The sequence below is a fragment of the Aquarana catesbeiana genome, linkage group LG04 (assembly GCF_042186555.1).
Source record: "Aquarana catesbeiana isolate 2022-GZ linkage group LG04, ASM4218655v1, whole genome shotgun sequence".
Classification (NCBI taxonomy): domain Eukaryota; kingdom Metazoa; phylum Chordata; class Amphibia; order Anura; family Ranidae; genus Aquarana; species Aquarana catesbeiana.
In genome coordinates, this window is record NC_133327.1 from 691530800 (window position 1) to 691544566 (window position 13767).

At 44.6% G+C, this 13767-nt stretch overlaps 1 protein-coding gene across 1 annotated transcript in view; it reads right to left on the bottom strand.

Moving 5' to 3' along the window:
- PLB1 (phospholipase B1) overlaps positions 1-13767 on the bottom strand; it is a 166038-nt gene that overhangs the window by 81510 nt on the left and 70761 nt on the right. Inside the window, exons 21-25 of the mRNA XM_073628788.1 lie at positions 13520-13580; positions 10398-10478; positions 8586-8651; positions 5662-5762; positions 1345-1426 (exon numbers count right to left, since the gene is read on the bottom strand). Coding sequence (XP_073484889.1) covers positions 1345-1426; positions 5662-5762; positions 8586-8651; positions 10398-10478; positions 13520-13580 — 391 coding nt within the window. The remainder of the gene's footprint in view (positions 1-1344; positions 1427-5661; positions 5763-8585; positions 8652-10397; positions 10479-13519; positions 13581-13767) is intronic.

A 13767-nucleotide genomic window follows, 5' to 3' on the forward strand; every position in this document is an offset into this window, starting at 1 on the left:
GAGAAGAGTATGGAGAAGGAAAGGAACTGCTCATGATCCAAAGCATACCACCTCATCAGTGAAGCATGGTGGTGGTAGTGTCATGGCGTGGGCATGTATGGCTGCCAATGGAACTGGTTCTCTTGTATTTATTGATGATGTGACTGCTGACAAAAGCAGCAGGATGAATTCTGAAGTGTTTCGGACAATATTATCTGCTTATATTCAGCAAAATGCTTCAGAACTCATTGGACGGCGCTTCACAGTGCAGATGGACAATGACCCGAAGCATACTGCGAAAGCAACCAAAGAGTTTTTTAAGGGAAAGAAGTGGAATGTTATGCAATGGCCAAGTCAATCACCTGACCTGAATCCGATTGAGCATGCATTTCACTTGCTGAAGACAAAACTGAAGGGAAAATGCCCCAAGAACAAGCAGGAACTGAAGACAGTTGCAGTAGAGGCCTGGCAGAGCATCACCAGGGATGAAACCCAACGTCTGGTGATGTCTATGCGTTCCAGACTTCAGGCTGTAATTGACTGCAAAGGATTTGCAACCAAGTATTAAAAAGTGAAAGTTTGATGGATGATTGTTAATCTGTCCCATTACTTTTGGTCCCTTAAAAAGTGGGAGGCACACATACAAACTGTTGTAATTCCTACACCGTTAATCTGTCCCATTACTTTTGGTCCCTTAAAAAGTGGGAGGCACATATACAAACTGTTGTAATTCCTACACCGTTCACCTGATTTGGATGTAAATATCCTCAAATTAAAGCTGAAAGTCTGCAGTTAAAGCACATCTTGTTTGTTTCATTTCAAATCCATTGTGGTGTATAGAGCCAAAAAGATTAGAATTGTGTCGGTGTCCCAATATTTATGGACCTGACTGTATATGTGATGCATGAGAAGACAGAAGGTGTCAGGTAAGAATTAGAGATAGATTTGGGTGCCATCGACATGGAGCTGGAATTGAAAAGCATGCAAGGTTATCAAATGGCCCAGGGAGGAAGTGCAGATAGAGAATAGAAGGGGTCAGAGGACTAAGCCTTGGGACCCCTTACAGAAAGAGGAAGAGGAGAGGTAGGGTTGTAGGTGACACTAGGAAGGTAGGAAGAGAACCAGAAAGGAGCAGATTCTTGGAGGCCAAGCGGGTGGAATATTTTGAGGAGGGTGGTCAATTGTGTCAGGCAGCAGAAAGGTCCAATAGTAAGTAATAAGTACAGAATACAAAAAGAAGAATACAGAACAGCAAGCACGCAAAAATATGAAAGTCCCATCTAAATATCATAATGCATACTCCCTGAAAACACATGGGATTTTCCGTTTCATCTATGAATACTGTGATTTATATCACATGCTTACCTGGTACTGCTTATTGAAAGATCTAAGAACTTCAATTTCTGTTGAGCCTTCTGGGTAGTCTACTACACATCCACACAGAGCACTGCCAAGAGATACAGTATTACAACACCCTCTATACCTTTCTAAAGATGGCCATACACCAGTAGATTTTTCTTTGAACATTCATAGAAAAATCGTTCCTCATAACATTTGATCTTTCTATCATTGAGTCAACTAACTTCCTTTGAAAGGCCTTAAAATCCAGACCTGCTGTTGGAACATTGTGTTGGGCAACCGATTCCAAATAAGGAGGGGGGGGGGCTTTACTGGCCTTGCAGGCTGCAGTTTGGAGACCCCAGGTCTAGATGTTTGGTGCACCTGGCAGCCGATGAAGTGTTTGTATACATAACAATGACTGATCAGAATGAGTTGGTAATTGTCTCCAGACCTCGGTATCTCTGGATCAGGTCAAGGCTGTGACAGGGTGACATTGAACTGGACGATAACGGCAGCAATCTGCTCACATATTGATAGAACATCATAAACATGAGATGTCAGAGAAATTTTATCCCTGTCATCTCGTCACTTCTCCCTATCATGCTCCTTCTATTTCAGTCTTACTCTTTGATCCTTTAGATCTGATTGATCTGTACGAGGTCAGTGTGATGTAATAGAGGAGAGCTATATACAGAAAGAGATTACAACGCAGAGAAAGAGCTTCGTTATAGGTAAGAGGAAGGGTTCATCACCCCATGGAATGGGGGGTGGGAGTGCCATTGTTCTGGACCCCCAAGTGTCAGTGTGTCATTGTTCTGGATCCCCAAGTGTAAGTGTGTCATTGTTCTGGGATCCCCAAGTGTCAGGGTGTCATTGTTCTGGGACTCCCCCAAGTGTCAGGGTGTCATTGTTCCCGAGTGTCAGGATGTCATTGTTCTGGGGCCCCCACGTGTCATGTTGTCATTGTTCTTTACCCCCCAAGTGTCAGTGTGTCATTGTTCTGGGGCCCCCAAGTGTCAGGGTGTCATTGTTCTGGGACCCCCGAGTGTCAGTGTGTCATTGTTCTGGACCCCCAAGTGTTGGTGTGTCATTGTTTTGGACCCCCAAATGTTAGTGTGTCATTGTTCTGGACCCCCAAGTGTTGGTGTGTCATTGTTCTGGGACCCCCAAGTGTAAGTGTGTCATTGTTCTGGGACCCCCAAGTGTCAGTGTGTCATTGTTCTGGACCCCCAAGTGTCAGTGTGTCATTGTTCTGGACCCCCAAGTGTCAGGGTGTCATTGTTCTGGGACCACCAAGTGTCAGATGTCATTGTTCTGGATTCCCAAGTGTCAGTGTGTCATTGTTCTGGACCCCCAAGTGTCAGTGTGTCATTGTTCTGGGACCCCCAAGTGTCAGTGTGTCATTGTTCTGGACCCCCAAGTGTCAGTGTGTCATTGTTCTGGGACCACCAAGTGTCAGTGTGTCATTGTTCTGGATTCCCAAATGTCAGTGTGTCATCGTTCTGGACCCCCAAGTGTCAGTGTGTCATTGTTCTGGGACCACCAAGTGTCAGATGTCATTGTTCTGGATTCCCAAGTGTCAGTGTGTCATTGTTCTGGACCCCCAAGTGTCAGTGTGTCATTGTTCTGGGACCCCCAAGTGTCAGTGTGTCATTGTTCTGGGACCCCCAAGTGTCAGATGTCATTGTTCTGGATTCCCAAATGTCAGTGTGTCATCGTTCTGGACCCCCAAGTGTCAGTGTGTCATTGTTCTGGACCCCCAAATGTCAGTGTGTCATTGTTCTGGGACCCCCAAGTGTCAGGGTGTCATTGTTCTGGACCCCCAAGTGTCAGTGTGTCATTGTTCTGGGACCCCCAAGTGTCAGATGTCATTGTTCTGGATTCCCAAATGTCAGTGTGTCATTGTTCTAGAACCCCCAAGTGTAAGTGTGTCATTATTCTGGGACCCCCAAGTGTCAGGGTGTCATTGTTCTGGGATCCCCAAGTGTCAGAGTGTCATTGTTCTGGACCCCCAAGTGTCAGAGTGTCATTGTTCTGGACCCCCAAGTGTCAGTGTGTCATTGTTCTGGACCCCCAAGCATTAGTGTGTCATTGTTCTGGACCCCCAAGTGTCAGAGTGTCATTGTTCTGGACCCCCAAGCATTAGTGTGTCATTGTTCTGGACCCCCAAGTGTCAGTGTGTCATTGTTCTGGACCCCCAAGTGTCAGATGTCATTGTTCTGGATTCCCAAGTGTCAGTGTGTCATTGTTCTGGACCCCCAAGTGTCAGTGTGTCATTGTTCTGGGACCCCCAAGTGTCAGTGTGTCATTGTTCTGGACCCCCAAGTGTCAGTGTGTCATTGTTCTGGGACCACCAAGTGTCAGTGTGTCATTGTTCTGGATTCCCAAATGTCAGTGTGTCATCGTTCTGGACCCCCAAGTGTCAGTGTGTCATTGTTCTGGGACCACCAAGTGTCAGATGTCATTGTTCTGGATTCCCAAGTGTCAGTGTGTCATTGTTCTGGACCCCCAAGTGTCAGTGTGTCATTGTTCTGGGACCCCCAAGTGTCAGTGTGTCATTGTTCTGGGACCCCCAAGTGTCAGATGTCATTGTTCTGGATTCCCAAATGTCAGTGTGTCATCGTTCTGGACCCCCAAGTGTCAGTGTGTCATTGTTCTGGACCCCCAAATGTCAGTGTGTCATTGTTCTGGGACTCCCAAGTGTCAGGGTGTCATTGTTCTGGACCCCCAAGTGTCAGTGTGTCATTGTTCTGGGACCCCCAAGTGTCAGATGTCATTGTTCTGGATTCCCAAATGTCAGTGTGTCATTGTTCTAGAACCCCCAAGTGTAAGTGTGTCATTATTCTGGGACCCCCAAGTGTCAGGGTGTCATTGTTCTGGGATCCCCAAGTGTCAGAGTGTCATTGTTCTGGGACCCCCAAGTGTCAGGGTGTCATTGTTCTGGACCCCCAAGTGTCAGAGTGTCATTGTTCTGGACCCCCAAGTGTCAGTGTGTCATTGTTCTGGACCCCCAAGCATTAGTGTGTCATTGTTCTGGACCCCCAAGTGTCAGAGTGTCATTGTTCTGGACCCCCAAGCATTAGTGTGTCATTGTTCTGGACCCCCAAGTGTCAGTGTGTCATTGTTCTGGACCCCCAAGTGTCAGTGTGTCATTGTTCTGGGACCCCAAGTGTCAGTGTGTCATTGTTCTGGGACCCCCAAGTGTCAGTGTGTCATTGTTCTGGACTCCCAAGTGTCAGGGTGTCATAGTTCTTGGGCCCCCGAGTGTCAGGATGTCATTGTTCTGGGACCCCCAAGTGTCATGTTGTCATTGTTCTGGGACCCCCGAGTGTCATTGTTCTGGGACCCCCAAGTGTCAGGGTGTCATTGTTCTGGGACCCCCGAGTGTCAGTGTGTCATTGTTCTGGACCCCCGAGTGTTGGTGTGTCATTGTTCTGGGATCCCCAGGTGTCAGTATGTCATTGTTCTGGACTCCCAAGTGTCAGAGTGTCATTGTTCTGGGACCCCCAAGTGTCAGGGTGTCATTGTTCTGGATCCCCAAGTGTCAGTGTGTCATTGTTCTGGGACCCCCAAGTGTCAGTGTGTCATTGTTCTGGGACCCCAAGTGTCAGTGTGTCATTGTTCTGGGACCCCAAGTGTCAGTGTGTCATTGTTCTGGACCCCCAAGTGTCAGTGTGTCATTGTTCTGGGACCCCAAGTGTCAGGGTGTCATTGTTCTGGGATCCCCAAGTGTCAGATGTCATTGTTCTGGACCCCCAAGTGTCATTGTTCTGGGACCCCCAAGTGTCAGTGTGTCATTGTTCTGGGACCCCAAGTGTCAGTGTGTCATTGTTCTGGACCCCCAAGTGTCAGTGTGTCATTGTTCTGGACCCCCAAGTGTCAGTGTGTCATTGTTCTGGGACCCCAAGTGTCAGTGTGTCATTGTTCTGGACCCCCAATTTTCAGTGTGTCATTGTTCTGGACCCCCAAGTGTCAGTGTGTCATTGTTCTGGACCCCCAATTTTCAGGGTGTCATTGTTCTGTACCCCCAATTTTCAGGGTTTCATTGTTCTGGACTCCCAAGTGTCAGTGTGTCATTGTTGATCCCCTTTTTAATGCCAATATTCTGTTTGCTTTATTAGCAGCAGCTTGGCATTGCATGTCATTGCTGAGCCTATCATCTACTCATCATCTACATTCAGGTCCTTTTGCAGGAATGTACAGATGGAGCTAAAGTCAAATTATGAGTGGAGCTCCACTTTAAATGACTCTCTGATCAGATATCCTGCGGACGTCACACACAGGCATTGGGACCGCAGACTACACTATACAGCATGTGAGGAGCAATGTTGGTGTCCTCACCTCATCATTCTCCGTGGACAGTGAGTTCTATCATCATCGTACATTTCCTTTAATGGTATAATATCCAGAATAGTCACCAAATTCACAAACATTCTTGGAACCTGAAGAGAGAAAAGTAGACAATTAAACGTATGCATTGAAAGAACAGGAATCCCATCACAGCTGTGATTGTCTGCATTCAGTCTTCCTATAATATACAGTTGTGCTCAAAAGTTTACATACCCTGGCAGAATTCATGATTTCTTGGCCATTTTTCAGAGAATATAAATGATAACACAAAAACTTTTCTCTCACTCATGGTTAGTGTTTGGATGAAGCCATTTATTATCAATCATCTGTGTTTACTCTTTTTATATCATAATCACAACAGAAACTACCCAAATGACCCTGATCAAAAGTTTACATACCCTGGTGATTTTGGCCTGATAACATGCACACAAGTTGACACAAAGGGGTTTGAATGGCTATTAAAAGCAGGGCCATCTTAATGCAAGGGAACTCCTGGGCACTGCCCAGGGGCCCCAGGTACATGGGGGCCCCACAATAATCTTGCATTGCATCAAGCTTGCCAACTGTCCCGGATTTGCTGGGACAGTCATGCTTTTTACTAAACTGTCCCTAAATGGTCGTGTTCCGGGAAGCGTCCCAGAACCTTTACTGTGTACTCCTGATCCCAGTATTGTGCCCTCCTGACCCCACTGTACTGTGTCCTCCTGACCCCCCTGTTCTGTGTCCTTCTGCATTCCCCCCTGTACTGTGCCCTTTGTGTTGACTAGTCTTTGATTTATGGAATGTTTTCCTTTTGTAAAATCGATTTTATTGAAAGTACTAATGCATATATGTTTAATTCTATCAACTATTACTCTTTATTTCTTGAAAGTAGGTGTGTATATTGGGGCAAGCTGGTAGGGGCCCCACTGCATTACTTTGCCCAGGGGCCCATGATGCTATTAGGATGACCCCGATTAACCATCCTCACCTGTGATCTGCTTGCTTGTAATTCGTGTGTGTGTATAAAAGGTCAATGAGTTCCTGGACTCCTGACAGACCCTTGCATCTTTCATCCAGTGCTGCACTGACGTTTCTGGATTCTGAGTCATGGGGAAAGCAAACGAATTGTCAAAGGATCTGCCGGAAAAGGTAGTTGAACTATACAAAACAGGAAAGGGATATAAACAGATATCCAAGGAATTGAGAATGCCAACCAGCAGGGTTCAAACTCTAATCAAGAAGTGAAAAATGAGGGGTTCTGTTGGAACCAAACCACGGTCAGGTAGACCAACTAAAATTTCAGCCACAACTGCCAGAAATTTTTTTCGGGATGCAAAGAAAATCCCACAAATAACTTCAGGTGAAATACAGGACTCTATGAAAACATGAGGTGTTGCTGTTTCAAGATGCACAATAAGGTGGCACTTGAAGAAAGAAGGGCTGCATGGTCAAGTCACCAGAAGAAAGTCATTACTACGGAAAATTCCACAAAGTATCCCGCTTACAATACACCAAACAGCACAGAGACAAGCCTAAAACCTTCTGGCACAAAGTCATTGGGAGTGAGGAGACCAAAATTGAGCTTTTTGGCCACAACCATAAACACTACATTTGCAGAGGAGTCAACAAGGCCTATGATGAAAGGTCCACCATCCCTACTGTGAAACACGGAGGTGGATCGCTGATGTTTTGGGGATGTGTGAGCTACAAAGGCACAGGAAATTTGGTCAAAATTGATGGCAAGATGAATGCAGTATTTTATCATAAAATACTGGAGGAACATTTCCATTCATCAGCCAGGAAGCTGCGTATGGGACGTACTTGGACATTCCAACATGACAATGACCCAAGACACAAGGCCAAGTCCACCTGTCATTGTCTACAGCAGAATAAAGTGAAGGTTCTGGAGTGGCCATCTCAATCTCCTGACCTCAATACCATTAAGCCACCCTGGGGAGATCTCATACGTGCCGTTCATGCAAGACAGCCCAAGAATTTACAGGAACTGGAGGCTTTGTGCCAAGAGGAATGGGCAGCTTTACCATCTGAGAAGATAAAGAGCCTCATCCACAAATACCACAAAAGACTTCAAGCTGTCATTGATGGTAAAGGGGGCAATACACGGTATTAAGAACTGGGGTATGTAAACTTTTGATCAGGGTCATTTGGGTAGTTTCTGTTGTCATTATGATATAAAAAGAGTAAAAAAAGCTGATTGATAATAAATGGCTTCAGCCAAACACTAACCATGAGTGAGAGAAAAGTTTTCGTGTTATCATTCATATTCTCTGAAAAATGGCCAAGAAATCATAAATTCTGCCAGGGTATGTAAACTTATGAGCACAACTGTACTTTAAAGGTAAGCCATGTGTAGTGTCCTATATAACAATACCTGTGTGGAGAGGCTGCTGTAAAGCTCTTTGCTGCTCCCCCTCTCCTCTCACAGTAATCTAGAAATCTTTAGATAGCAGCTGTGACAACTCAGACTAGAAATCACTTTTGAAAGTAAAGTAATTTCTTACAAAGTCTGACTTGGTACAATGATATCAACCGTCCTTTCTAAATGAGGCGGAAAAAACTAGACACTTCCTATAGTTAAAGGTGGGATGAAGGAAGAGAAAGGGAAGTTCAATTTTTAAACAATGTTGCAGTCTGTCGCAGATTGATCATTTACTGGTTGGAATTCAATGACAGTTTAATGATCAAAGGTGGAACTTTCTTGAAAAATGACATTGTTGCTGTATATTGTGACATGTCAGGATTTGACTCTAACAAACGTGTAAAGATAACTTTTTTTTCTATTAAAGTTTATCGATAGACACAAAGAAAAACAGGAAATGATAATAAGTAAACATTTTCTATTACTCCTAAACATTGCTGACATCACTCTATGAACGAGATATATATATGATATATAGACAGGTGATCAGTACCTCTTTCTGCAGGTAGTCCAGGGCCTGTTTGATTCTGTATACAAATTGTTCAGGAGAATGATAGATCTGTCAGAAACCAATAAAACAAATTTAATTTATCAACTTTCTTTCTTTTTTTTTTTTTTTTTTAAAGAGAAGGATGAACATTTACCATTCATCCACAGAAACTAAACTCTCTCAGTCAACAGACTATTTTTAATCCTGCTAGTTTTTTTATTTTTTTTTTTTATTTTTTAAAAAAAATTTTAATGCTGCTGCTAGCTTTAGTCAATGGATAGGAAGGTAGAATATATTTACTTGTTTAAAACTCTTAGAACATTTCTTCAGTTACTTCCTGGTTTCTGGCCTAGGCCAAAAATGATGTCATACATCCCAGATGTCTTCATGGAGGGAGGGGCTTTCTCATCTAAGCACTCCAGATCTCCAATTACATCACTTCCGGTTACTGTAAACCATCAGTAATTGGAGATTTCGATGAATTGCTGTTTTGACACAACACCGGCAACCGTGTACACTCCGGTACACAAGAGTATATGAGTGGACATTATTAGTCCACTCCGATACAAACCAACAAAATGGCCACCACCGAGGTGGCGACAACTTTTTTCTCCTTGCCCTTGTTTCACCAGATGTGGCAACCCATCAGAATGTGTAACAGAATTGACGTTCCGTCGCCGCCATCTTGCTACACCCCACACTCCTCCACAGTATGGATACATTGAGAAGGGGGAAAGCGGACATCTTGTTACACCCACCAGAGTTTTGCATTTTACACTTATTTTTAACAGTAACGTGAGTTTATAGAGTGAAATACGGGACTTAGAACTCTGTCTGACTGGTTAGATGTTGAATCTTAAAATCAGCGGCGAGCCTTCTCATCTCACAGGTTTGTTAATCTGACAGAAGTTCACTGCTTTTAAGATTCAACATCTAACCAGTCAGACGGAGTTCTCAGTCCTGTATTTCACGATATAAACTCACTTTACTGTTAAAAATATGTGTAAAATCCAAAACTCTGGTGGGTGTCACAAGATGTCCGCTTCTGTGTATCCTTACTATGGAGGAGTGCGGGGTGTAGCAAGATGGCGGCGACGGAACGTCACTTCCGTTACACATTCTGACCGGTCGCCCTCTGTTCTGTCAAAAATGCTAAATCTTCATGTAGCGGAGTGTACACGGTTGCCGGTGTTGTGTCAAAACAGCAATTCATTGAAATCTCCAATTACTGATGGTTTACAGTAACCGGAAGTGATGTAATTGGAGATCTGGAGTGCTTAGATGAGAAAGCCCCTCCCTCCATGAAGACATCTGGGATGTAGGACATCATTTTGGCCTAGGCCAGAAAACAGGAAGTAACTGAAGAAATGTTCTAAGAGTTTTAAACAAGTAAATATTATCTGTTGTGGATGCCAAGTCTCTGTACAATTAGCCCAGATGATCATCATGCTCCTGGCAGGTTGGCCAACATAGTCACCATATCTCTGGCAGGGAGGCCCATGAGGTTACCATATCTCTGGCAGGGAGGCCCATGAGGTTACCATATCTCTGGCAGGGAGGCCCATGAGGTTACCATGTCCCTGGCAGGGAGGCCCATGAGGTTACCATGTCCCTGGCAGGGAGGCCCATGAGGTTACCATGTCCCTGGCAGGGAGGCCCATGAGGTTACCATGTCCCTGGCAGGGAGGCCCATGAGGTTACCATGTCCCTGGCAGGGAGGCCCATGAGGTTACCATGTCCCTGGCAGGGAGGCCCATGAGGTCACTATGTCCCTACTAGCTTTAGATGTAGTCATTTAGGTATCATTTCACTTACTGGGTTCTTGCAGATTGCACACAGATCATTTCCTCCAATGAAGATAGTAAGCAGTTTCCAGTCTTCAGCATAATTAATTTTCTAATCAAAATACATAAATAAACAAATAAATAAATACATAATTAATGACTGCATACAATGAAATAGAAGCACTATGCAGTTAAACTGGATTCCTTAAGTTCCAGGTTCACACTGATGCGGGGGGGGGGGGGGGGGGTTAAACCGCATGTGAATCTAACAAGAATCACACTGCATTCCTGTTCAAATCATATGTGATCCTTTGCACTGCACCCGTGCAAAACGGGCCGGCACTTTTTTTTTTCCGCACTGGAATCGGTTCACATTAATTTATTAATTTTCTAACGAATTCCAAATTTTCAGAATGATTTTCATGCCCCATCATTGGTGTCAGTGGGAGGAATAGTGCCCCATCATTGGTGTCAGTGGGAGGAATAGTGCCCCATCATTGGTGTCAGTGGGAGGAATAGTGCCCCATCATTGGTGTCAGTGGGAGGAATAGTGCCCCATCATTGGTGTCAGTGGGAGGAATAGTGCCCCATCATTGATGTCAATAGTGCCCCATCATTGGTGTCAGTGGGAGGAATAGTGCCCCATCATTGGTGTCAGTGGGAAGAATAGTGCCCCATCATTGGTGTCAGTGTAAAGAATAATGCCCCATCATTGGTATCAGTGGGAGGGATAGTGCCCCATCATTGGTATCAGTGGGTGGAATAGTGTCCCATCATTGGTATCAGTGGGAGGAGGAATAGTGTCCCATCATTGGTGTCAGTGGGAGGAATAGTGCCCCATCATTGGTGTCAGTGGGAGGAATAGTGCCCCATCATTGGTGTCAGTGGGAGGAATAGTGCCCCATCATTGGTGTCAGTGGGAGGAATAGTGCCCCATCATTGGTGTCAGTGGGAGGAATAGTGCCCCATCGTTGGTATCAGTGGGAGGAATAGTGCCCCATCATTGGTGTCAGTGGGAGGAATAGTGCCCCATCATTGGTGTCAGTGGGAGGAATAGTGCCCGAAAGGCCAGATAAAGGCAAGCGAAGGGCCACATCCAGGCCCCGGGTCACAGCTGGCAGATCGCTGCTTTAGACTGACACCCACCTATCAAGGCATTTTGTTATTTGAATAATAATCCATCCCAAGAGCCCATACACTGCTTGCATCCTTTTGGGAGGAGTACTGAGGCCGGGTGCTGGGATGTTATCAGGAAGCTATGTACTGCCCCCTGCTGACCCCTCCCGCCAGCCATGATCTGCCTGCATTAGATAGAGAAGCACAGAGACCTGGTGGTGACATCAGTGGGTCTAAAACAAGGTATGTGATGAAAACAGATCATGTTGAGGGGGAACCAGAGAAACTATAAGAAGATTTAACTTCAGCTTTAACCCTTCTCTTCTTCATTCACAACTGAGAAGAAGTTCTGGCTGTACATAGACTGTGATGGAATCTTGCCTACAGTCAGGTCCATAAATATTGGGACATGGACACAATTCTAATCTTTTTGGCTCTATACACCACCACAATGGATTTGAAATGAAATGAACAAGATGTGCTTTAACTGCAGACTTTCAGCTTTAATTTGAAGGTATTTACATCCAAATCAGGTGAACGGTGTAGGAATTACAACAGTTTGTATATGTGCCTCCCACTTTTTAAGGGACCAAAAGTAATGGGACAATTGGCTGCTCAGCTGTTCCATGGCCAGGTGTGTGTTATTCCCTCATTATCCCATTTACAAGGAGCAGATAAAAGGTCCAGAGTTCATTTCAAGTGTGCTATTTGGAATCTGTTGCTGTCAACTCTCAATATGAGGTCCAAAGAGCTGTCACTATCAGTGAAACAAGCCATCATTAGGCTGAAGAAACTAAACAAACCCATCAGAGAGATAGCAAAAACATTAGGTGTGGCCAAATCAACTGTTTGGAACATCCTTAAAAAGAAAGAACCCACCTGTGAGCTCAGCAACACCAAAAGACCCGGAAGACCACGGAACACAACTGTGTTGGATGACCGAAGAATTCTTTCCCTGGCGAAGAAAACACCCTTCACAACAGTTGGCCAGATCAAGAACACTCTCCAGGAGGTCGGTGTATGTGTGTCAAAGTCAACAATCAGGAGAAGACTTCACCAGAGTGAATGCAGAGGGTTCACCACAAGATGTAAACCATTGGTGAGCCTCAAAAACAGGAAGGTCAGATTAGAGTTTGCCAAACAACATCTAAAAAAGCCTTCACAGTTCTGGAACAACATCCTATGGACAGATGAGACCAAGATCAACTTGTACCAGAGTGAAGAGTATGGAGAAGGAAAGGAACTGTTCATGATCCAAAGCATACCACCTCATCAGTGAAGCATGGTGGTGGTAGTGTCATGGCGTGGGCATGTATGGCTGCCAATGGAACTGGTTCTCCTGTATTTATTGATGATGTGACTGCTGACAAAGGCAGCAGGATGAATTCTGAAGTGTTTCGGACAATATTATCTGCTCATATTCAGCAAAATGCTTCAGAACTCATTGGACGGCGCTTCACAGTGCAGATGGACAATGACCCGAAGCATACACCAAAGAGTTTTTTAAGGGAAAGGAGTGGAATGTTATGCAATGGTCAAGTCAATCACCTGATCTGAATCCGATTGAGCATGCATTTCACTTGCTGAAGACAAAACTGAAGGGGAAATGCCCCAAGAACAAGCAGGAACTGGAGACAGTTGCAGTAGAGTCCTGGCAGAGCATCACCGGGGATGAAACCCAGCGTCTGGTGATGTCTATGCCTTCCAGACTTCAGGCTGTAATTGACTGCAAAGGATTTGCAACCAAGTATTAAAAAGTGAAAGTTTGATGGATGATTGTTAATCTGTCCCATTACTTTTGGTCCCTTAAAAAGTGGGAGGCACATATACAAACTGTTGTAATTCCAACACTGTTCACCTGATTTGGATGTAAATACCCTCAAATTAAAGCTAAAAGTCTGCAGTTAAAGCACATCTTGTTCATTTCATTTCAAATCCATTGTGGTGGTGTATAGAGCCAAAAAGATTAGAATTGTGTCCATGTCCCAATATTTATGGACCTGACTGTATGTGTTTTTCATTACAAACTTTACTCACCCCTGAAGAATTCATCCTCTTCATGGCCGTCACCAAGTACTGGGACTGCTCCAGCATATCACTGCAAGGAGCAAAACACAAACGGGTCAGAACTATCAACAGATCCCACCAATCAATAGATCCCACCAATTAATAGATCCCACCAATTAATAGATCCCACCAATTAATAGATCCCACCAATTAATAGATCCCACCAATTAATAAATCCCACCAATCAAAAGATGCCACCATATACAAGACAGGCAGAA